Genomic DNA, 22347 nt, shown 5'->3' with positions numbered 1-22347 from the left:
CCAGTATCCCCCACGATGACGGCATCGCTGCGACAGCATCAATACTCAACACCAACAACAGCCAATCTCCAGACGCCATCCTACAACTCATCCGCTTCATCCTGGATCACAATGTCTTCACCTTCGATAACCAGTTCTTGACCCAAACACACGGAACAGCCATGGGGACCAAATTCGCACCCCAATACGCCAACATTTTCATGCACAAGTTCGAGCAGGACTTCTTCACTGAACAGGACCTCCAACCAACACTATACACCAGATACATCGACGACATTTTCTTTCGATGGACCCACGGCGAGGAATCACTAAAGAGACTACACGATAACATCAACAAGTTCCATCCCACCATCAAGCTCACCATGGACTACTCCTCAGAATCAGTTTCTTTCTTGGACACACGAATCTCCATCAAAGACGGGCACCTCAGCACCTCACTACCGCAAGCCCACGGACAACCTCACGATGCTCCACTTTTCCAGCTTCCACCCTAACCACGTCAAAGAGGCCATCCCCTATGGACAGGCCCTGCGAATACACAGGGTCTGCTCAGACGAGGAGGAATGCGATGGACACCTACAGACGCTGAAAGATACCCTAGTAAGAATGGGATATGATGCTCGACTCGTCGATCGACAGTTCCGACGGGCCACAGTGAAAAATCGCATAGACCTCCTCAGAAGACTAACACGGGACGCAACCAACAGAGTACCCTTCGTCGTCCAGTACTTTCCCGGAGCGGAGAAACTACGCCATGTTCTCCGCAGCCTTCAACATGTCATCAATGACGACGAACACCTCGCTATGGCCATCCCCACACCTCCACTACTCGCCTTTAAACAGCCACCCAACCTCAAACAGACCATCGTTCGCAACAAATTACCCAGCTTTCAGGAGAACAGCGTCCACGACACCACACAACCTTACCACGGTAACCTCTGCAAGACATGCCAGATCATCGACACAGATACCACCATCGCACGAGAGGACACCACCCACCAGGTGCATGGTTCATACTCCTGTGACTCGGCCAACGTTGTCTACCTCATACGTTGCAGGAAAGGATGCCCCAGAGCATGGTACATTGGCGAGACCATGCAGACGCTGCGACAACGGATGAACGGACACCGCGCAACAATCGCCAGACAGGAGGGTTCCCTCCCATTCGGGGAACACTTCAGCAGTCAAGGACATTCAGCCACCGTCGGTACCTTCGGGTAAGCATACTCCAAGGTGGCCTTCGAGACACACGACAACGCAAAATCGTCGAGCAGAAATTGATAGCCAAGTTCCGCACCCATGAGGACGGCCTCAACCGGGATCTTGGGTTCATGTCACGCTACACGTAACCCCACCAGCGAACATATGTTATCTGTTTTTAATATAACGGGTCATTTGCTGTCTTTTCTATGTTTCTGCCTCTTTTTTTTTGGTGGTTTGTATATTCGGTGGCCTTTTAGGTAACACCTCTCTGTCTGCACACTGTAATTGCCGTGGCAACGGGCAGTTGGAAAGACTATCTGTAATCACCAGGCATTGTTCTGTGATTTATAAATGCGAAGGGTTCGAGGATTTTATTTCCACAACATTCACCTGAGGAAGGAGGAAGCCTCCGAAAGCTTGTGAATTTCAAATAAAATTGTTGGACTATAACTTAGTTTTACTATAGCAGAGCTCGGGAGGGAGAGAGGGAAAGATCGGGTCTTGAAGGGGTTTGTTGGCAGATCGCGGGGCAGGAGGCTTGAGATCGAGGTTGGAGAATGGGGGGTCGGCAGATCGCAGGGCAGGAAGCTTGAGATCGGGGGTTGGAGGGGGGGCGCTCGGCAGATTGTGGGGCAGCAGGCTCGAGATCCGAGGTTGGGGTGGGGGTTTCGGCCGATCACAGTAGCGAGGTGACGCCACAATCGGCAGAAGGCAGGCCGCAAGTTTGCTTGAGGGGCCGGGAGGATCACTCCAGTTTCTCCTGGCCCACAAGAAGTGCTCTAAAAGGCACTTACTTTCTGCAGCTGGCTGCTCCCTTCTCCATTTCGCTGCCGGGTTTCCCGAGTCCTCAGAAACCCGGACACCAACTGTTAAATTTAAATCAGGCTCCCAATTGCACTGTGGTAGCCTGATTTAAATATTGTAAGGAAGGCACTATATAATTGCAAATTGTTGCTGTTGTTGTTGAAGTGTCCTGCCTCTCCAGACAGGACACGGGCACACCAAGCAACCCGCCACCATAAGAATTGCAGCAGACGCGTACACGCCAGGTTGGGGACGTGTTCCCCAATATTTTCATTTTTAAGCTACCCTCTCTTGCCAGTCGTTGGGGGGGTGGGGGGGTTAATGTTGACCCCATTGATGCTGATAGGAGCCGGACATAATTGATTAAGTTTTGTTAATGTTAAGTTATAGCAAATTATGGAACATTCAGAACTTGAGGGAACTTGATGTCAGACAGATGGAGAGTATTGCAACAGCCCTAGAGTCAGTCGTGCTGGCGGAGAGGGGCCGTTGTACAACTGGAAGCTAACCGCATGTTTGTAGATATTGTAAATGAAGGCTAGCTTGTGAATGATGAATAGAAGGGGACTAAGTATGATGTCCTGGGGACTATATGGGCATGAAAGGAGAAACCACCTGAGGAGATATAATGACTGTGTTGGAAGTGAATATAAAGTTGAACTACAAAAAAACAGTCCTTGCTCGGTTGCAGATCCTGCCAAGCCATTCATTATATTTATTTTGATGTCACAAAAGAAGCTGTCAATAATGCAGGGGCTGTGATACAGTACGTGGTGAAAAAATATAGCCAGAAACATTTTGAGCAGAATGAAACCAGAATGGATGGTGCAGCCTACATGCATTTCCAATGTCACTGCCAAAAACATTCCCTTGGTTTGATTACTTCAAAAGACATCGCAATGGGAATGGAAGACATCCCTCTCCTTACAGTTTCCCCTCCCTCCTCCAAATGACCTGCCCAGGACAGACAACCTCACCTTCAAGGGGACTACTACATGGAAATGTCAGTAAACATTTGGTTCTTAATTTGTGTCTCTTGACTGAGAGTTCACCATTCCAGTGTTGCAATTGCTAGGCCAACTTCCAACATCTGTTTTCCTTCTTCCTTTACGGGGTAACCTGTTCCATGCCTAGTTTGAACAATAGCTGTTCATTTTCAGTGTAGATGGTCATACCCTGCCCCAATCTCATATCTTTAGACGGTGTCTGATGCTAAGACCCCAAGTGTTCATTTCATTACTACAATTCTTCAGGAAAGACGATAAAATGGAAAGTGTCACTGGGTGCAAAGTGAGAGAAAAAATATTGTCAACCCTCACCTAATAAATGTAACAACCCTTGACAGCACAGTGTTAACATATTTTATTACACAGCCTGTTGACCTACTGAAGAGAAAGTTAGAATAGACAGGGAGAGAGGTGTTGGCTCCAGAGTCGTTTTTCTGTCCTATCCTCTGAGATCTCCAGTAGTTCAATATGGTATGAAAGTGTGGAAAACAATTATAGTCTCAAAATAGTTACACTTTAAACATGTCAAAAATAAGATTTTATGGTGGTGATATGGGTGTGGGGAGAGAATATGGGAATATTTCATTAAGAGCGAACTAGAAGGGTGGGTATGGAATTTCTTTAGTATAAAATTAGAACATCACTTGTAGATATTACCTGCCCCCTCCAACCAATTTTAAAATGTGTTTTTTTTCCTCTGCATACTACAACTGCAAGGGATTGGGGAGTCTTAGGAAAAGTTGTCAAAAGTAATGAAGAAAATAATAGCACTAAAGAGTGACAAATCCCCAGGACCAGATGGTTTCCATCCCAGGGTTTTAAAGGAAGTAGGTGAGCACATTGCAGATGCCCTAACTATAATCTTTCAAAGTTCTCTAGATTCAGGAACTGTCCCTCTAGATGGGAAAATTGCACATGTCACTCTGCTTTTTAAGAAAGGAGAGAGAGGGAAACCAGGGAATTATAGACCAGTTAGCCTAACATCTGTTTTGGGGAAAATGCTGGAGTCTATAATTAAGGATAGGATGACTGAACACCTCGAGAATTTTCAGTTAATCAGAGAGATCAAGCTTGGATTTGTGAAAGGTAGGTCATGCCTGACAAACCTGATTGAATTTTTTGAAGAGGTGACTAAAGTAGTGGACAGGGGAATGTCAATGGATGTTATTTATATGGACTTCCAGAAGGCATCTGATAAAGTCCCACATAAGAGACTGTTAGCTAATATAGAAGCCCATGGAATCGAGGGAAAAGTACAGACTTGGTTAGGAAGTTGGCTGAGCGAAAGGCGACAGAGAGTAGCGATAATGGGTAGGTACTCACATTGGCAGGATGTGACTAGTGGAGTCCCGCAGGGATCTGTCTTGGGGCCTCAATTATTCACAATATTTATTAACGACTTAGATGAAGGCATAGATCTCATATCTAAGTTCGCCGATGACACAAAGATTGGTGGCATTGTAAGCAGTGTAGATGAAAACATAAAATTACAAAGCGATATTGATAGATTAGGTAAATGGGCAAAACTGTGGCAAATGGAATTCAATGTAGACAAATGTGAGGTCATCCACTTTGGATCAAAAAAGGATAGAACAGGGTACTTTCTAAATGGTAAAAAGTTAAAAACAGTGGATGTCCAAAGGGACTTAGGGGTTCAGGTACATAGATCATTGAAGTGTCATGAACAGGTGCAGAAAATAATCAATAAGGCTAATAGAATGCTGGCCTTTATATCTAGAGGACTAGAGTACAAGGGGGCAGAAGTTATGCTGCAGCTATACAAAACCCTGGTTAGACCGCACCTGGAGTACTGTGAGCAGTTCTGGGCACCGCAACTTCGGAAGGACATATTGGCCTTGGAGGGAGTGCAGCGTAGGTTTACTAGAATGATACCTGGACTTCAAGGGTTAAGTTATGAGAAGAGATTACACAAATTGGGGTTGTATTCTCTGGAGTTTTGAAGGTTAAGGGGTGATCTGATCGAAGTTTATCAGTTATTAAGGGGAACAGATAGGGTGGATAGAGAGAAACTATTTCTGCTGGTTGGGGATTCTAGGATTAGGGGGCACAGTCTAAAAATTAGAGCCAGACCTTTCAGGAGTGAGATTAGAAAACATTTCTGCACACAAAGGGTGGTGGAAGTTTGGAAGTCTCTTCCGCAAACGGCAATTGATGCTAGCTCAATTGATAAATTTAAATCTGTGAAAGATAGCTGTTTGGCAACCAAAGGTATTAAGGGATATGGGCCAAAGGCAGGTATATGGAGTTAGATCACAGATCAGCCATGATCTTATCAAATGGCGGAGCAGGCACGAGGGACTGAATGGCCCACTCCTGTTCCTGTGTTCCTAAGTGACAGTTTTGTCAGAGTGAGTTTAAAGTGTAATGCAAGAACAAAGCTCAGGCCTATTATTACTCATTTCTGATTGTCTGAGATAAAGTTACAGGGCTGGATTCATTCCTATGTATTGTTATTTTTATAACAGATACTGTATAATTCCTGGACATAGTTTGTTCTGTTTCTCCCCCCAACAAGTGCCATGGCTAACTGGCGGACAGTGTACTCCTTGCAATTGGTGCACAACAACGTCTGGTCTAACAGATTAAAGGGTGGAATATAATCTCTGCAGGTTTCTCAGAGATAATCCACATTTCATTCTCAGGAAATAAGACAGTCATTATTACATATAGCCTGCTCACACTCATTGTCTAGATTCATATGTGAAAAATGAATACTTGGGTGAGGTACTGGAGGGCAACAGTTTGGAACCTATTGCAGCAAGAGGTATCGCCTTCAAGAGGGGAGGGGAGAAAACTTGGGGGAAAATAGATTTTATATATCTAGATTAGAAAAACAAAACAGGGAAAATAAAAGAAACAGCTGTTACTCCAGCACTCTGTGCGATGGAATGGGTTAAGTTACAGGAATAGAATCCATAGATTCTGGGTAAGGCACTTCCTAAGAGGGAGGGAAGTTTAGTGGACAAGCTCACTTCAGACTGCTGTAGCTCGCCTCCTAATCATAGAATCAGAAATAGGCCATTCGGCCCATTGTGCCTGTGTTGGCTCTTTGCATTTCTGATTAGTAAATAAAAAATGAGTACCAGACATTGTCATTGGTTATGTGATCGTAATACTCATATTCGCACGGTGTATGCATGTGTACTTTAACCTTTTTGTGCATTTGTTGGTAAAATGGTAAGACGAAAAGCAGAGTGTGCAATTGTTTTTGATTGTTGCCATAATGCATTTGTGCAGTGACCAAAACTAAAATTGAACTAATTATGAGAGGACAGACCTGACTAAACAAAGGCACCAGCCATTTTCTGCATTAAATTTGCTTGTTTTTTCATGTGAGGTTAAAATCACAACTGAAGTACATTCAAATACAGCTGGCACATATTCCTCTATGTTACTGAGTTCACCAAAGTCTCAGATCAGTATTGGCTTTGGTTGAAGATGTTTTGTTGTACTGCAGTGGAGGGAGAGAATCGAGGGATATGGGGAGTCTGGAAAAGATTGTCTTTTCAAGAGAATGTATAGGTCACGGCCGAACTACTTAGATTTAAAAGAGGGGTGCCTGTCACTCAACAGAGACATGCTTACCGATAGATATTAGCTGTTAAATGCTCATTTGAAATCCACCTCGTTGACAGTAGCTGTGAAGATAACATCAGCCATGAAGTTCTACAGGAACCAGGGGTGAGTGCAGTTTACAATGTTGAAGTGCACCTAGGAGGGCTTCTTGATTAATGCAGCAATTTAGAAGACTAACAGCAATGATTTTGCACAGTACTTCTGGTGGCAAGATGGTGGGAAGAGGAGGGTAAGCAGACAAATCCAATTACTTATGGAGACATTGTTAATTAGGGCTGAAGAATGCCACTGATTGATGTCTCCATCTATGGGACATTGAGGACACCCACTATCTCATACTAGGGCCTAATGGTTTCTGCTGTCTCTTCAAAGGAAGCGTGCCTTGGTGTTGCTACCACCACAGGCACAGAACTGACCAGAGAACCGTTGGCTTGCCTAAAACATTCCAAACTTAACTAAACTGTGGTCATCATCATAGGTTATAGTGATTGAGCTCATAATCACAAACCACCAATACACCTCCAATCAGTCATCCACTAATTAACATGACAACCCTATCGTACTGATAAGAGGATACTCTTTGTTTTCAAGTTATGTTAATTCCACAAGAGAACAAAATCACATAAACTGTTAGTGAGTGAATGAATAAATAGAGTCAGCAGTCTCTTTCACACTGCAATAGACTATTCTACAACTGCATGTGTTTGAATTCCATGTTATTTTATCCAAAATTTAAACAACTTTTGAGCTTTCAGTAGTGAAGCTTTAGTCTTGTTATGATGGGCTTTCTTGTATGGAGTGGAGTACAATGAAGTAGGTCATTTATTTGGTACGAGTTCTGATTTTACAGCTGGCTATCGCTGAGTAATTAGCTGTTTGGTACCTTGTTTGGAAGAGATGCTGTACACCATGAACAGGGTGGAGTACTTATCACATAGAGGGAAGAAATGCTGTGTGCAGCAATATTGTAAATGTGTTGAGAAAAAAGTACAAACCAGAAGAAATCTCCATGAACATATTTACATCACTCTATACATAGCAGTTCTTCTCCCCAATGTGTTATATAAACTCAGTATATTATACTTCAGCATGGTATTAATGAAACAGAAATCAGAGCCAAGTTGTACAAAAACTAAGTGGGCAGGTACATTGTTGTCAGATCCTTGGCATCTTCAGCCGGTTGAAAAAAATTAGCTGACCTGCAAGTTGTTCATTGGAAATTACAGGTACATGTCATTCGGACCCAAATAAAAACCCGAATCATTATGTGTTGGTGGAAGTGGATGGAGTGGGGGGGATGGAAGGAGGGCCGTGTGTGCCAGACAGACATGAGGATGGTTTTGAGTCCCCCAATAGCACAGTGGCTCAATGCAGTGCCCACTGTGGTAGCTAGTGATACGGTAGCATAGTGGTTATGTTACTGGGCTAGTAATCTAGACGCCTGGACTAAAATCCAGAGTCATGAGTTCAAATCCTGCCACGGCAGCTAGCGAATTTAAATTCAATTAATTAAATAAAAATCTGGAATTAAAATACTAGTATCAGTAATGGTGGCCATGAAACTACCGGATTGTCGTAAAAACCCATCTGGTTCACTAATGTCCCTTAGGGAAGGCAACCTGCCGTCCTTACCCGGTCTGGCCTATATATAACTCCAAACCCACAGCAATGTGGTTGATTCTGAAATGGCCTAGCAAGCCACTCAGTTGTAAAAATCTCGCGACGAAAAGTCATAATAAGAATAAAACCGGACGGACCACTAGGCACCGGACACGACAACGGCAAAACACCAAGCCCAGTCGACCCTGCAAGGTCCTCCTTCCTAACATCTGGGGACTTGTGCCAAAATTGGGAGAGCTGTCCCACATACTGACAGAATCATATCTTTCAGCCAACGTCCCAGACTCTTCCATCACCATCCCTGGGTATGTCCTGTCCCACCGGCAGGACAGACCCACCAGAGGTGGCGGTACAGTGATATACAGTCAGGAGGGAGTGGCCCTGGGAGTCCTCAACATTGACTCTGGACCCCATGAAATCTCATGGCATCAGGTCAAACATGGGCACGGAAACCTCCTGCTGATTACCACCTACCGTCCTCCCTCAGCTGATCGAATCAGTCCTCCTCCATGTTGAGAAGCACTGAGGGTAGCAAGGGCACAAAATGTACTCTGGGTGGGGGACTCGGTAGCACCACTACTGACCGAGCTGGCCGAGTCCTGAAGGACACAGCTGCTAGACTGGGCCTGTGGCAGGTGGTGAGCGAACCAACACGAGGGAAAAACTGACTTGACCTCGTCCTCACCAATCTACCTGTCGCAAATGCATCTGTCCATGACAGTCCTCGTGGAGATGAAGTCCCATCTTCGCACTGAGGACACCATCCAACGTGTTGAGTGGCACTAGCACCATGCTAAATGGGATAGATTCAGAATGGATCTAGCAGCTCAAAACTGGGCATCCATGAGGCGCTGTGGGGCAGCAGCAGCAGAATTGTATTCCAGCACGATCTGTAACCTCATGGCCCGACATATTCCTCACTCGACCATTACCAACAAGCCAGGGGATCAACCCTGGTTCAATGAGGAGTGTAGAAGAGCATGCCAGGAGCAGCACCAGGCATACCTAAAAAGGAGGTGCCAACCTGGTGAAGCTACAACTCAGGGCTACATGCATGCTAAACAGCGGAAGCAACATGCTATACACAGAGCTAAGCGATTCCACAACCAACGGATCAGATCAAAGCTCTGCAGTCCTGCCACATCCAGTCGTGAATGGTGGTGGACAATTAAACAACTAACGAGAGGAGGAGGCTCTGCAAACATCCCCATTCTCAATGATGGCGGAGTCCAGCACGTGAGTGCAAAAGACAAGGCTGAAGCGTTTGCAACCATCTTCAGCCAGAAGTGCCGAGTGGATGATCCATCTCAGCCTCCTCCCGATATCCCCACCATCACGGAAGCCAGTCTTCGGCCAATTCGATTCACTCCACGTGATATCAAGAAATGGCTGAGTGCACTGGATACAGCAAAGGCTATGGGCCCCGACAACATCCCAGCTGTAGTGCTGAAAACTTGTGCTCCAGAACTAGCTGCGCCTCTAGCCAAGCTGTTCCAGTACAGCTACAACACTGGCATCTATCCGACAATGTGGAAAATTGCCCAGGTATGTCCTGTCCACAAAAAGCAGGACAAATCCAATCCAGCCAATTACCGCCCCATCAGTCTACTCTCAATCATCAGCAAAGTGATGGAAGGTGTCATCGACAGTGCTATCAAGCGGCACTTACTCACCAATAACCTGCTCACCGATGCTCAGTTTGGGTTCCGCTAGGACCACTCGGCTCCAGACCTCATTACAGCCTTGGTCCAAACATGGACAAAAGAGCTGAATTCCAGAGGTGAGGTGAGAGTGACTGCCCTTGACATCAAGGCAGCATTTGACCGAGTGTGGCACCAAGGAGCCCTAGTAAAATTTAAGTCAATGGGAATCAGGGGGAAAACTCTCCAGTGGCTGGAGTCATACCTAGCACAAAGGAAGATGGTAGTGGTTGTTGGAGGCCAATCATCTCAGCCCCAGGGCATTGCTGCAGGAGTTCCTCAGGGCAGTGTCCTAGGCCCAGCTGCTTCATCAATGACCTTCCCTCCATCATAAGGTCAGAAATGGGGATGTTCGCTGATGACTGCACAGTGTTCAGTTCCATTCGCAACCCCTCAGATAATGAAGCAGTCCGAGCCCGCATGCAGCAAGACCTGGACAACATCCAGGCTTGGGCTCATAAGTGGCAAGTAACATTCGCACCAGATAAGTGCCAGGCAATGACCATCTCCAACAAGAGAGAGTCTAACCACCTCCCCTTGACATTCAACGGCATTACCATCGCCGAATCCCCCACCATCAACATCCTGGGGGTCACCATTGACCAGAAACTTAACTGGACCAGCCATATAAATACTGTGGCTACGAGAGCAGGTCAGAGGCTGGGTATTCTGCGGCGAGTGACTCACCTCCTGACTCCCCAAAGCCTTTCCACCATCTTCAAGGCACAAGTGAGGAGTGTGATGGAATACTCTCCACTTGCCTGGATGAGTGCAGCTCCAACAACACTCAAGAAGCTCAACACCATCCAAGATAAAGCAGCCCGCTTGATTGGCACCCCATCCACCACCCTAAACATTCACTCCCTTCACCACCGGCGCACTGTGGCTGCAGTGTGCACCATCCACAGGATGCACTGCAGCAACTCGCCAAGGCTTCTTCGACAGCACCTCCCAAACCCGCGACCTCTACCACCTAGAAGGACAAGAGCAGCAGGCGCATGGGAACAACACCACCTGCACGTTCTCCTCCAAGTCACACACCATCCCGACTTGGAAATATATCGCCGTTCCTTCATTGTCGCTGGGTCAAAATCCTGGAACTCCCTTCCTAACAGCACTGTGGGAGAACCGTCACCACACGGACTGCAGCGGTTCAAGAAGGCGGCTCACCACCACCTTCTCGAGGGCAATTAGGGATGGGCAATGAATGCTGGCCTCGCCAGCGACGCCCACATCCCGTGAACGAATAAAAAAAAGACCAGATGTTCTCAGGGTCTATTTGCTCAGGGTTCCCTTGTCTATGCTGAGTTAGCGAATCTCAGCTCCGCAGCAGTAGGGATGACAGTGGCTGGAGTCATACGTAGCACAAAGGAAGATGGTAGTGGTTGTTGGAGGCCAATCATCTCAGCCCCAGGACATTGCTGCAGGAGTTCCTCAGGGCAGTGTCCTAGGCCCAACCATCTTCAGCTGCTTCATCAATGACCTTCCCTCCATCATAAGGTCAGAAATGGGGATGTTCGCTGATGATTGCACAGTGTTCAGTTCCATTCGCAACCCCTCAAATAATGAAGCAGTCCAAGCCCGCATGTAGCAAGACCTGGACAACATCCAGGCTTGGGCTCATAAGTGGCAAGTAACATTCGTGCCAGATAAGTGCCAGGCAATGACCATCTCCAACAAGAGAGAGACTAACCACCTCCCCTTGACATTCAATGGCATTACCATCGCTGAATCCCCCACCATCAACATCCCGAATTGACCAGAAACTTAACTGGACCAGCCATATAAATACTATGGCTATGAGAGCAGGTCAGAGGCTGGATATTCTGTGGCGAGTGACTCACCTCCTGACTGTCCAAAGGCTTTCCACCATCTACAAGGCACAAGTCAGGAGTGTGATGGAATACTCTCCGCTTGCTTGGATGAGTGCAGCTCCAACAACACTCAAGAAGCTCGACACCATCCAAGATAAAGCAGCCCGCTTGATTGGCACCCCATCCATCACCCAAAACATTCACTCCCTTCACCACCGGCGCACAGTGGCTGCAGTGTGTACCATCCACAGGATGCACTGCAGCAACTCGCCAAGGCTTCTTCGACAGAACCTCCCAAACCCGGGACCTCTACCACCTAGAAGGACAAGAGCAGCAGGCACATGGGAACAACACCACCTGCACGTTCCCCTCCAAGTCACACACCATCCCGACTTGGAAATATATCGCCATTCCTTCATCATCGCTGGGTCAAAATCCTGGAACTCCCTTCCTAACAGCACTGTGGGAGAACCTTCACCACACAGACTGCAGCGGTTCAAGAAGGCAGATCACCCGCACCTTCTCAAGGGCAATTAGGGATGGGCAATAAATGCCGGCCTCGCCAGCGACGCCCACATCCCATGAACGAATAAAAAAAAACTATTGGCCTTAGTGCCACTTCTGATCAATATCCAGTGCCACCTACTGTAAAATGTGTGTATGGAACAGGAGCTCGTTTGGCTGTGATGCCCGATGATCAAATGTCCTGCCAACACTCACTGTCCAGCCTCACACATAAAGAAAGGTTATTTGTATGAGGTACTGGAAAGCTGCAAGTGCCCATGGAATTGTATTCTATCATTAGTACGTACCTTCAGGAGAGAAGAAAATTGGGTGAAAGTGAAAGAAAATTGCTTTGAGAAATAGGATTAAAGATTTAAGAGACAGAAAGATTGTTTTGAGGAGACAACAAGCACAATCTTCCACCCGTCGGTCAATTGGATGTCAGCGTCCTGCTACTTATTGGACAATGCTGTGCCCCACATGGGCAGCAGCTGAACACATTGCTATGAAGAGATGCAGCCCAAAGAACATAACATTGCTTATTGTCTGTGTGTGGGGGGAGGGGGGAAGCTACTCTTATTTGGTCTAACTCAGTTCCAAAATCATATGCAGATTGCAAAGCGGCCAGCTATGGCATGGAGCAGGATAATTCCTTGTTAAAAAAAGGTCCGTTTCATATTTAAAGCATTGATAGATTTTATCGAAGTGTCGCCAAAATTCAAAATGATTTGTATTTCTTTTCTTGTAGTCACTGACTTTCCTAGGTGTACGTCAGAATCGTCAGTCTCAAGTGCAGACAGAAGCAAACACTGACAGACACACACACACACACACATATTCGCATACCTGAAACAAAAACAGAAAAAATGCTGGAAAAACAAAGCAGGTCAGGCAGCATGTGTGGAGAGAACAGAGAAGTTAACGTTGATATCTCTCTCTGCTCAGATGCTGCCTGATCTGCTGAGTGATTCCAGCATTTTCTGTTTTTGTTTCAAATTTCCAGCACCTGCAGTTTTTTGCTTTTTGTCCATATTCACATTCCTGCTTGATGTTATTACAGTCAGTTATTCAAGTTTTATTTGTTGTTCAAATTAACCTTTCCCTTTTTTTCAGACTTACAACAAGAAAAGATGAAGCAGGCTAATAAGCACCACAACAATGGTCATGAACATGAACACGAACACGAACGTGAACATGAACATAAACATAGGCCTTCTATTCAGCATAATAATTATTGGGTAATCGGGCAAAGACGCTTCAGAATGATCATAATCAGTGAGTAGTGAAGTGGCTAGAAACTATGGACACCCCATACAGCTCCACCAATGCTCAATATGTTTATTTAGCAAATAGCTGACCATTACAGAGCAGGAAGGTCCCAGGTTTAGATAGAGGGAGTGCAGCGAAGGTTCACCAGACTGATTCCTGGGATGGCAGGACTGTCGTATGAGGAGAGATTGGGTCGACTCGGCCTGTATTCACTCGAGTTTAGAAGAATGAGAAGGGATCTCATTGAAACATATAAAATTCTGACAGGGCTAGACAGACTGGATGCAGGGAGGATGTTTCCCCTGGCTGGGGGGTCCAGAACTAGGGGTCACAGTCTCAGGATACGGGGTAGGACATTTAGGACTGAGATGAGGAGAAATTTCTTCACTCAGAGGGTGGTGAACCTGTGGAATTCTCTACCACAGGAGGCTGTGGAGGTCAAATCACTGAATATATTTAAGAAGGAGCTAGATAGATTTCTAGACACAAAAGGCATTAAAGGGTATGGGGAGAGAGCGGGAATATGGCATTGAGGTAGAGGATCAGCCATGATCATATTGAATGGCGGAGCAGGCTCGAAGGGCCGAATGGCCTACTCCTGCTCCTATTTTTCTATGGAACACAGAGAGGAGGTTTGATTTCCAATTGGACACTGTTAGACCCCAGCATCCAGCATTGTAAGTTAATTTAAGGGGGCCTCAGGGGTTCCGATGAAGGGGGGCCAGTGCAAGCGGTCTCAGAGCATGGCTGTGCATAGACCCTACCATCATCAAGGAAAAAACAAACATTTTTTGAAGGCAATTCAGTGACTGCCTCTTCCTCCCAATGCAGCCAGCACCCAAGGCCTGCTGCTGCAAATTTCAACCCCCATTCTGGTACAACTCCCCAGCGGAGTCTGGACTGCCCACATTCCACATGCAAATGACTCCAGGGGTCGGGATCTCTCCATGGAGGGTAGACGTCCTAACCTGCCGGCAATGCACCCCCATGGGAAATTCCAGGCCAACATCCTTGACAAATTGGAGGAATTGAGGGAGTCAGTCGAAAAGGCCCAAAAAAAAGGCAAATGGGATTATGGGCTTTATATACAGGAGCAAGGAGGTGATGTTGAATTTGTACAAGACATTGGTTGGGCTATTGCAACCAGTTCTGGGCACCCCATTATAGGAAAGATGTTAGAGCCATGGAAAGGGTGTAGTGAAGACTCAATAGAATGATACCAGGAATGAGAGATTAGAGATATAAGTAAGACTCAACAAGAGACACAAACTCAAGATTATCTTTAGCGAGACAAAGGTAAAAGAAGATTTTTTTTCATACAGAGGGTTATTAGAACATGAAATCTCTTATCAGAAGGGGCTATTGAGGCAGAGACTGTAACGTTGTTTAAAATAGAATTGTATAAGTATTGGAAAAGGAGGAATATAAAAGGATACAGGAAAGGGACAGAAAAATGGAATTAGAGTTGACTGCTCCAGTTGAGAACTAGCACCCCAGCATAGGTAAAATGGGCCAAATTGCCTCCTGCATTGTAATTTCTGTGATCCTAAGAACAACAGTATAAGAGGCTATAAATAGAAAGAAAAAAACTACAAAAACAGAAAATGCTGAAAATAGAAAGTGAGTCAAGCAGCAGACTGGCTCTTTTTTCCTTATTGTCCTCACCCAAAGGTATTGACTCTTTCTGCAGTATGAGGTTGAGGCCAGTTGTAGCTCACCAATTGCTGCCCCAGCCAACTCAGCACAAACCGGAGATTGAACCTTCCTGGTCTGTATAGCTCAGTACTACATCATGCATTCCCCCATGCCACTTAAAACTACATTCCCTCTATGTTGATCGCAACTGAAAATATAATCCTGATGTGTGGGTTTATTTTATGGCAAGACCAATTCAGAGCACAGGAAAGAAAGAGTTCATGTTGGCACTCAGAGACTAACTTCAGCCTGCATTTGCCACTGTATTGGATATTAGATGCATCTTGTCACATTCTACACAAAATGGGTGAGGTTCTTGGAAAAACTAAACAGTTGGCTTGTGCAGCCTGGCTCCTGTAATCTATGAATATTAGAGGAAGCAATAGCATTAGGAAAGCTGACATCGTTCGCTGATTATAAAGACAGCACAGTGTCAGCGTTGAATTTAATAATCCTTCCTCATTTAAACTTATTTATTTTCTCCCCTCTCCTGAGAATGCTGGGTCTTCCTGGAGTACAATTCCACAGGCACTGTCACCCTCCGGGACCTGACCCCAGTAGTTATTATTCATGTGTAGGCCTTGATAGTAAGTGTCAGTAAACCATCAGATTATGGTGGAGATCACAGCTGAGCCTAATCTTGAACTCGCCCAGGGCCCATACACACACATTCTCAGTAGAATGAACCGTAGCTGACTTTCAGCTCCCTAAGGTGCAAAAAAGATTCACAAGGATGATACCAGAACTGAGAGAAATTACTTATCAGGAAAGGCTGAACAGCTGGGGTTCTTTTCTCTAGAAAAGAGAAGGCTGGTTTTGGGGGGGGGGGGGGGGGGGTCCTGATAGAGGTCTTTAAGATAAGGAAAGGGTTTGATAGGGTAGGCGTAGAGAAAATGTTTCCACTTGTGGGGGAGTCCAAAACTAGGGGTCATAAATATAAGATAGTCACTAATAAATCCAATAGGGAATTCAGGAGAAACAACTTTACCCAGAGAGTGGTGAGAATGTGTAATGCGCTACCACAAGGAGTAGTTGAGGCAAATAACATGGATGGATTTAAAGGGAAGCTAGATGAGCACACGCGGGAGAAAGGAATAGAAGGATATGCTGATAGGGTTAGATGAATAGGGAGGGAGGAGGTTCATATGGAGCATAAACGCCGGCATAGACCTGTTGGACTGAATGATCTGTTTCTGTGCTGTGGACTCAATGTAACCCCAGGGGTTCTACGGACAGTTGTGGCAGGTCTACCACTGTCCTGGCTGAGATCAGCAAACTCAGCACAAACTGGGGATTAAATCTGAGACCTTCTGGTCTGCATGGCTCAGAGATATAAATTTTACCTCTGCCCCTTCCTGATTCATTCAATCTCCACATACAATTAGGAATTGCTGTCATCCCATGGGGGAAATCACCAAAAACACTGTCCCATTATGAAAATTCACACCATGGGTGGTTTGGGGATCTTACCCTTGCTTTCCAATATTACAGCCTGAATCTGAGACAGCTCCTAGGAGCTGGTCAAGGGGTAGTACTGGTAAATGCCTAGGAACATGACACTTTGCAATTTTAGCATGCAAAGGCTCTTTTATGTTTAGCTGGGCTGCTTGGAGAGTGGCACTAAAGTGGAGATTTGCAACTTCCCAGTGCCATCTCTCCTGTTTTCTTCAACAGCGTGATGGGACCTGGATACTGTTGAAAGCACAGAGTTCGCATCCTTTACATAGAGAATGCTGTTGGCAATAGGAGTACTGCTCACCTGTTGTTGATGGGAAGGGAGCTACCATGGGCAAGTTCCCTATAAATATTCTTTTTCACATAGCTATGTTATGTATTAGGGATTCAGTTTATAGAGTACAACAGAGAGGATTGAAATGACGTGCCCGCTCCGTCGATGTAAGGTGCATTTATATTTTTAAGTGTACTTCACCTAGTTTTAGACAGTGATGTCCGTGCATCACTCTTCTACTTTTACACTCAGACTGGGAGCTGGTATTCCCGTGACTACATAACCAAAACCCAATGGCTGAATTTGTGGGCCCAGCACACCATCAGGATAAGGCAGTTTGTCTTGTTTACACAATGGAGTGTATCACTCGTAGAGTATATAAATCACCTTCAGTGAATCGAATATCCCCTCTTAAGGGATATTTTTATTATGCAGTTGTTTACTAACATGTTTGCGCTGTGCATCTACCAGGTACTGGATAGGTCACAGGACTGACACAACTCTAGTTATAATTCCTGCTGTGGTAACTCCTTTTTCTTCCTTTCTTTCCAGTTATTTTAGCTGTTATCGTGGGTTTTATTATAGTACTGATACTGGCCTGGTTCTTTTGCCCGAGAAAGTTTATAAAGAAAATGTAAGTTTTATGCGGACACATTGTACACACCAACACCCCATGTTAGGTGGGATACTTTCTGGAAATGTCTGATTTATAAGTTACAAGTATTACCATGACCCTTAAGGAAATAGGATGTTTTTCAAACTTAACTGATTATGCACATTCTTAGAGGAAAAGACAGATGTGAAGCTACAGTTTCATAGCTCTGCTGCAATACTCAGATCACACCATTTGTATATTAGTAAGAGGCTTGCATTGATATAACACCTTACCACATCTCTCAGAATGCCTCAAAGTGCTTCACATACAATGAATTATTTTGAGGTGCAGTGTCTGTTGTTCTATAGGTATGTGCGGTAATCATTATGCACACAGTAAGATCCCACAGACAACAGTGAGATGAATGACCAGTTAATCTGTTTTCGGTGGTGTTGGTTGAGGGGGGAATGTTAATCAGGAGTCAGGACAACGGGAGAACTTCCTGCTCTCCTTCGAATAGTACCAAGGAATTTTTAAACCCACCTGAACCATCAGAACAGGCAGATCTCAGTTTATCTCTTCCAAAGGATAGCATCTCCGACACTGCAGAATTCCCTCAGTACTGCACTGAAGTGTCTGCCTAGATAATGAGCTCAAATTCCTGGAGTAGGGCTCGAACCCACAGCTTTCTGAACACAGGCAAGAGTGCGGCCAAAATGAAGCATGACTTATTTATTTAATTACTTATTTATTTGGGTTACTTTTCCTTTTTTCCCTCCCCCATGGAAAAGCGATCCATCATGATTAGGAGGGTAGAGGCACTGCAGAGAGGCATCTGTGGCATAGCCTATTCCTTTCTCCCCTCCTGTTCTGAAGACATTGACTCCTTTACTGAGGCGAGGCACCATAGGCCATGGCTGCCCTTGGGTACCTCACCAGAGGGGCTATATTTCACATACAAACCTCGGCAGTTAGTCTCGCCTCTGAGTCAGAAGACTGCGTGTTCCAGTCCCACTCCAGAAACTTGAATACAAAATCTAGGATGACACTCCCAGTGCAGTACTGAGGGAGTACTCATTATCACATTGCTGTTGTGGAACCTTGCTATGTGCAAGTTGGCAGCCACATTTCCTACATTACAAAAGTTACTACACTTTAAAAGTACTTTGTTGGCTGTGAAGCGCTTTGAGATGTCCTGAGGTTGTGAAAGGCGCTATACAAATGCAAGTTTTTCTTTTTAACTGTGGGGGAGATTACAACCAAACCTCAAGCTCTCACACGCACAGATGATAGCTGCAGAAGCTAATTGTAGCACCTAATTGCTGGCTCAGTTGAGAACAGCCCATTTAATACAGATCGAGATCAAACTTGGGACCCTCCTAGGCTGTATAACTTATAGAAGGAATCTTTACTTCTCAGTAACTGAGGGGAACACATCATCTGTTCTGTTGCTGGTGCCACTTCTAGCTTAAGTAACAGTCAAGCTTTTCTGAAAGGAAAATTACTGAATTCTGTTACTTTTAACTAAGACTGTAGTGAATTCATTTGGATTAATTTTTAATTAAAAACATTAATTCAGGAGGAAAGTAAACTGCATCCAATGTTTTCAAGACAAATCTTGTCTTTTCTGTTAGTGCTGGCTTATCCATTAAATCAGTATCTAAACGTTAATTCTGTTTTCTAAGTTTGTGGAATTTCATTTAACAAATTCCCACAGAAACATTGCCCTGTTCATTCTAATTCATATTTCTGTTTAATTTTAGACGTAGCAAAAAGTGACAACGTAAAATGAGGTGAGTGATCTATGTCGCAGAGATATTTGCAGTGACTCTAGGCGCTGGTTCTACCCTTGGCCTTCTCTTAATTCTCACCATATGTTGTCCCTGAGCCATTAGCTTGGGGTTAGCTTTCATATATGAGCCAATGATACACGGGTTTACCTCATCCCATCACCCCCGATTCCGTGACTGTCACTGTGCTGTCTGATTGCCTATGCGTCACCAGGTTGTGGATGAATCAGATCATGTTGAAGCTAACATTGGCAAGACCAATTCCATCCTGTTCGGCCCCCGCCAGAAACTCCACACCCTGGGCCTCTACACTTTCTCATTCCTGTCCTTGAAGCTCAAGCCGATGGTTTCCAACCTTAATGTTCTGCTAGACCCTGAGCTTAGCTTCAAACCCTAGATCCTATCCATCCACTTTCACCTTCTACATATCATCTATCTGCATCCCTAACTACTCTCACTTCCACTGAAATGCTCATCCATACTTTTTGCACTTCCAGACTTGACTTTTCCAACACAACTTTCACAGGCCTCCTGCTGCACTCCACATAAACTTCAATTCATCCAGAACTCTACTGCCCTCATCCAATTCTGCATTAAATCCTGCCCACCTATCACCCAGTCCTTGCCGACCTCCATTAACTCCCCATCCCCAATGCATCGACTTCAAAGTCCTCATCCTTGTCTACAGATCCCAACATCCAACTCTATGTCCTGCCCCCACCCTCCCGCTCTTCCAACTGTGATTCACTGTGCTTCCCCCCCCACCCCCAGTCTCTTCACCATTGGTAACAGAGCCCTCAGTATCTGTCCCCCACGCTTTGTAACTCTCTCCCTCCACCTTGTTTCTTCCATCCCCATCTTCAGAAGCCTCCTTAAAACCTACCTTATCGACTGAGCTTTCAGTCACCTCTCTGACCTAAACCCCAACTGTGAATCACCCTGGAACTCTTTGCAATATTAAAGGTGCTATTTGAATTACTGCACCATTCATAGCCACTTCCCCTACAGATAGCTCCATTCGTCAGTAAGGGTTCAGATCTGCTCAGCTGGTTAAAGCAGTAGGTAACTGAGCCATACAGAACAGTAGGTCCCAGGTTCCATCCCTGGTTTGTGCAGAGTTAGCTGATCTCAGCAGGGTCAGTAGTTGGAGTGCTACAGTTGGTCTCATTACCCCTAGGTCAGGAAGGGAAAAATCAGCCAGGGTCCCTCTCTTGATTACTATCCATTGAACCCTGCTGGAAAGTACGTGTATACGGATGTCGGGTGAGACGGGGATTGGCTTAGCTGTCATGTTCCCCACCTTCGAATAGTCTACCAACACTAATTATCCAGGCACAGATATGAAAAATGGCCACTGGAATGAAATACCAGAGAGTTCCTGGCCCCCATTGAACTGTACTTTAGCAAGGAGAGGGTAGGGAGAAAATTGGCCAAAAAAGGATTCTGATGCTGATATCCCATTTTACCCTTTTCATTTTCATTTACAGGATTGGACCTTGTCAGGATGGAAACTCAACACCATCCAGTAAGGACTGGCAACACGGAAACTAACCATTTAATCAATTTACAAAGTATATTTTGTTGGTGTGTAGCTATAAACAGGAAGCTCTTCATGCTGATTATTTTGTATTCAGTCATTCTTGGACAAAGTGTTTAATTGTGATTTGTTTAGACCTGAGAATGTAGTACTATTGAAACCGGAGAACTGATAAATAGACACTCAAGGTTTGTAGGAACTAGAGGTAAATATAGTAGAATAAAATCACCTTCACACACAGTTAGTGAAACACAGACAGGTCAGGCAGAGACCAACCGCTCACTTTGAGTCACTGAGTAACTGACTGGGAATTCTAGTGAATGTTTGGGCTAGTGCTGTGCTGTTTCTTTCACTCCGACCATAGAAGTGCACAATAGTGCCCCAGTGACTCTAACCATCTCACCTGTGGCAGTATGAATAAGGCCAAATCTTAAAGTGGCCTCTCACCAACATTTCCTTCTGTCAGTCACAGTATAACTGAAGCGGCTACGGCACCTATGCAGTTACCTGTTTTGCAAAGTAAAGCAATTTTATGTTGCTGTGCCAGTTTATTACAGACCTTCCCTTTTTTTTCCTCCCCTCCCATTCCCCATCCCCTTTCCCTGGCTCTGTATTTACTTAAAAACTGTTAAATCTTTACTTCTTCCAGTTCTGACGACAGGTCATCGACCTGAAATGTTAACTCTGTTTCTTTCTCCACAGATGCTGCCTGACCTGCTGAGTGTTTCCAGCATTTTCTGTTTTTATTTCAGGAAAGTAATGCTGTACTGGGTTCCTGATATCTGTGGACCCATTTACTTTTCCATACACTGGCCAGAAGTGGAACTGGCAGCAATTCAAAAAAAAATCTGAATTGTCACTGAAATTAGGTTAATCAGCCGCTTTGTAAAGTACAGGGAGAACTGTGTCTTTTCTTTATTTGCTCATGGAATGTGGGCAATACTGACAAGGCAGCTTTTATTGCCCATCCCTGGTTACCCTGACAGTATTAAGAGTCAACCATGCCATGTGGAACTAAAGTCAAGTTTGTCATCTGCTGTATTTTCATAAGAGAAATGCAGCCTTGTGCTGCTTCCTGTACTGCTATTCTGTCTGGCAGTCACTCATTGTCCTTCTGATTGAAAAGAGCCCAGTGTCACTCATACTGTCCCAAAAGTTATCGCATGTTGAACTGCATAGCCAAAACAGTAGAATACACTTCAGACCAAGACGTGCTCTGGCCAGACCACACCTTGAGCACTGTGTTCAATTCTGATCGCCAAGAAACAAGGGAGACATTCAAGCACTGGAGGCAGTGCAGAGAAGAGCCACGGGGCTGACCCCTAGTGTCAGGGGTCTGAGTTATGAGGAAAGACTTGGGCTTTTCAGCTTAGAAAAAAAGACATCTTAATGGTGATCTGATAGAGGAATATAAGATAGTACATGGTATGGAACAGGTTAATGTTGAATACTTCTTTAAAATAAACAGTGGGAGTAGGGTAAG

The 22347-nt window shown here is 45.1% G+C and overlaps 1 protein-coding gene across 1 annotated transcript in view; it reads left to right on the top strand.

Moving 5' to 3' along the window:
- LOC137304231 (uncharacterized) overlaps nt 1–17580 on the top strand; it is a 41613-nt gene extending 24033 nt beyond the window's left edge. The window contains exons 6-7 of the mRNA XM_067972788.1: nt 13363–13524; nt 17495–17580. Coding sequence (XP_067828889.1) covers nt 13363–13524; nt 17495–17580 — 248 coding nt within the window. The remainder of the gene's footprint in view (nt 1–13362; nt 13525–17494) is intronic.
- Nucleotides 17581–22347: the final 4767 nt, after the last annotated feature.

Source organism: Heptranchias perlo, chromosome 37 (assembly GCF_035084215.1).
Source record: "Heptranchias perlo isolate sHepPer1 chromosome 37, sHepPer1.hap1, whole genome shotgun sequence".
Classification (NCBI taxonomy): Eukaryota; Metazoa; Chordata; class Chondrichthyes; order Hexanchiformes; family Hexanchidae; genus Heptranchias; species Heptranchias perlo.
The sequence above is the reverse complement of the archived record's forward strand: the minus strand, read 5'-3'. Positions and strand labels throughout refer to the sequence as shown.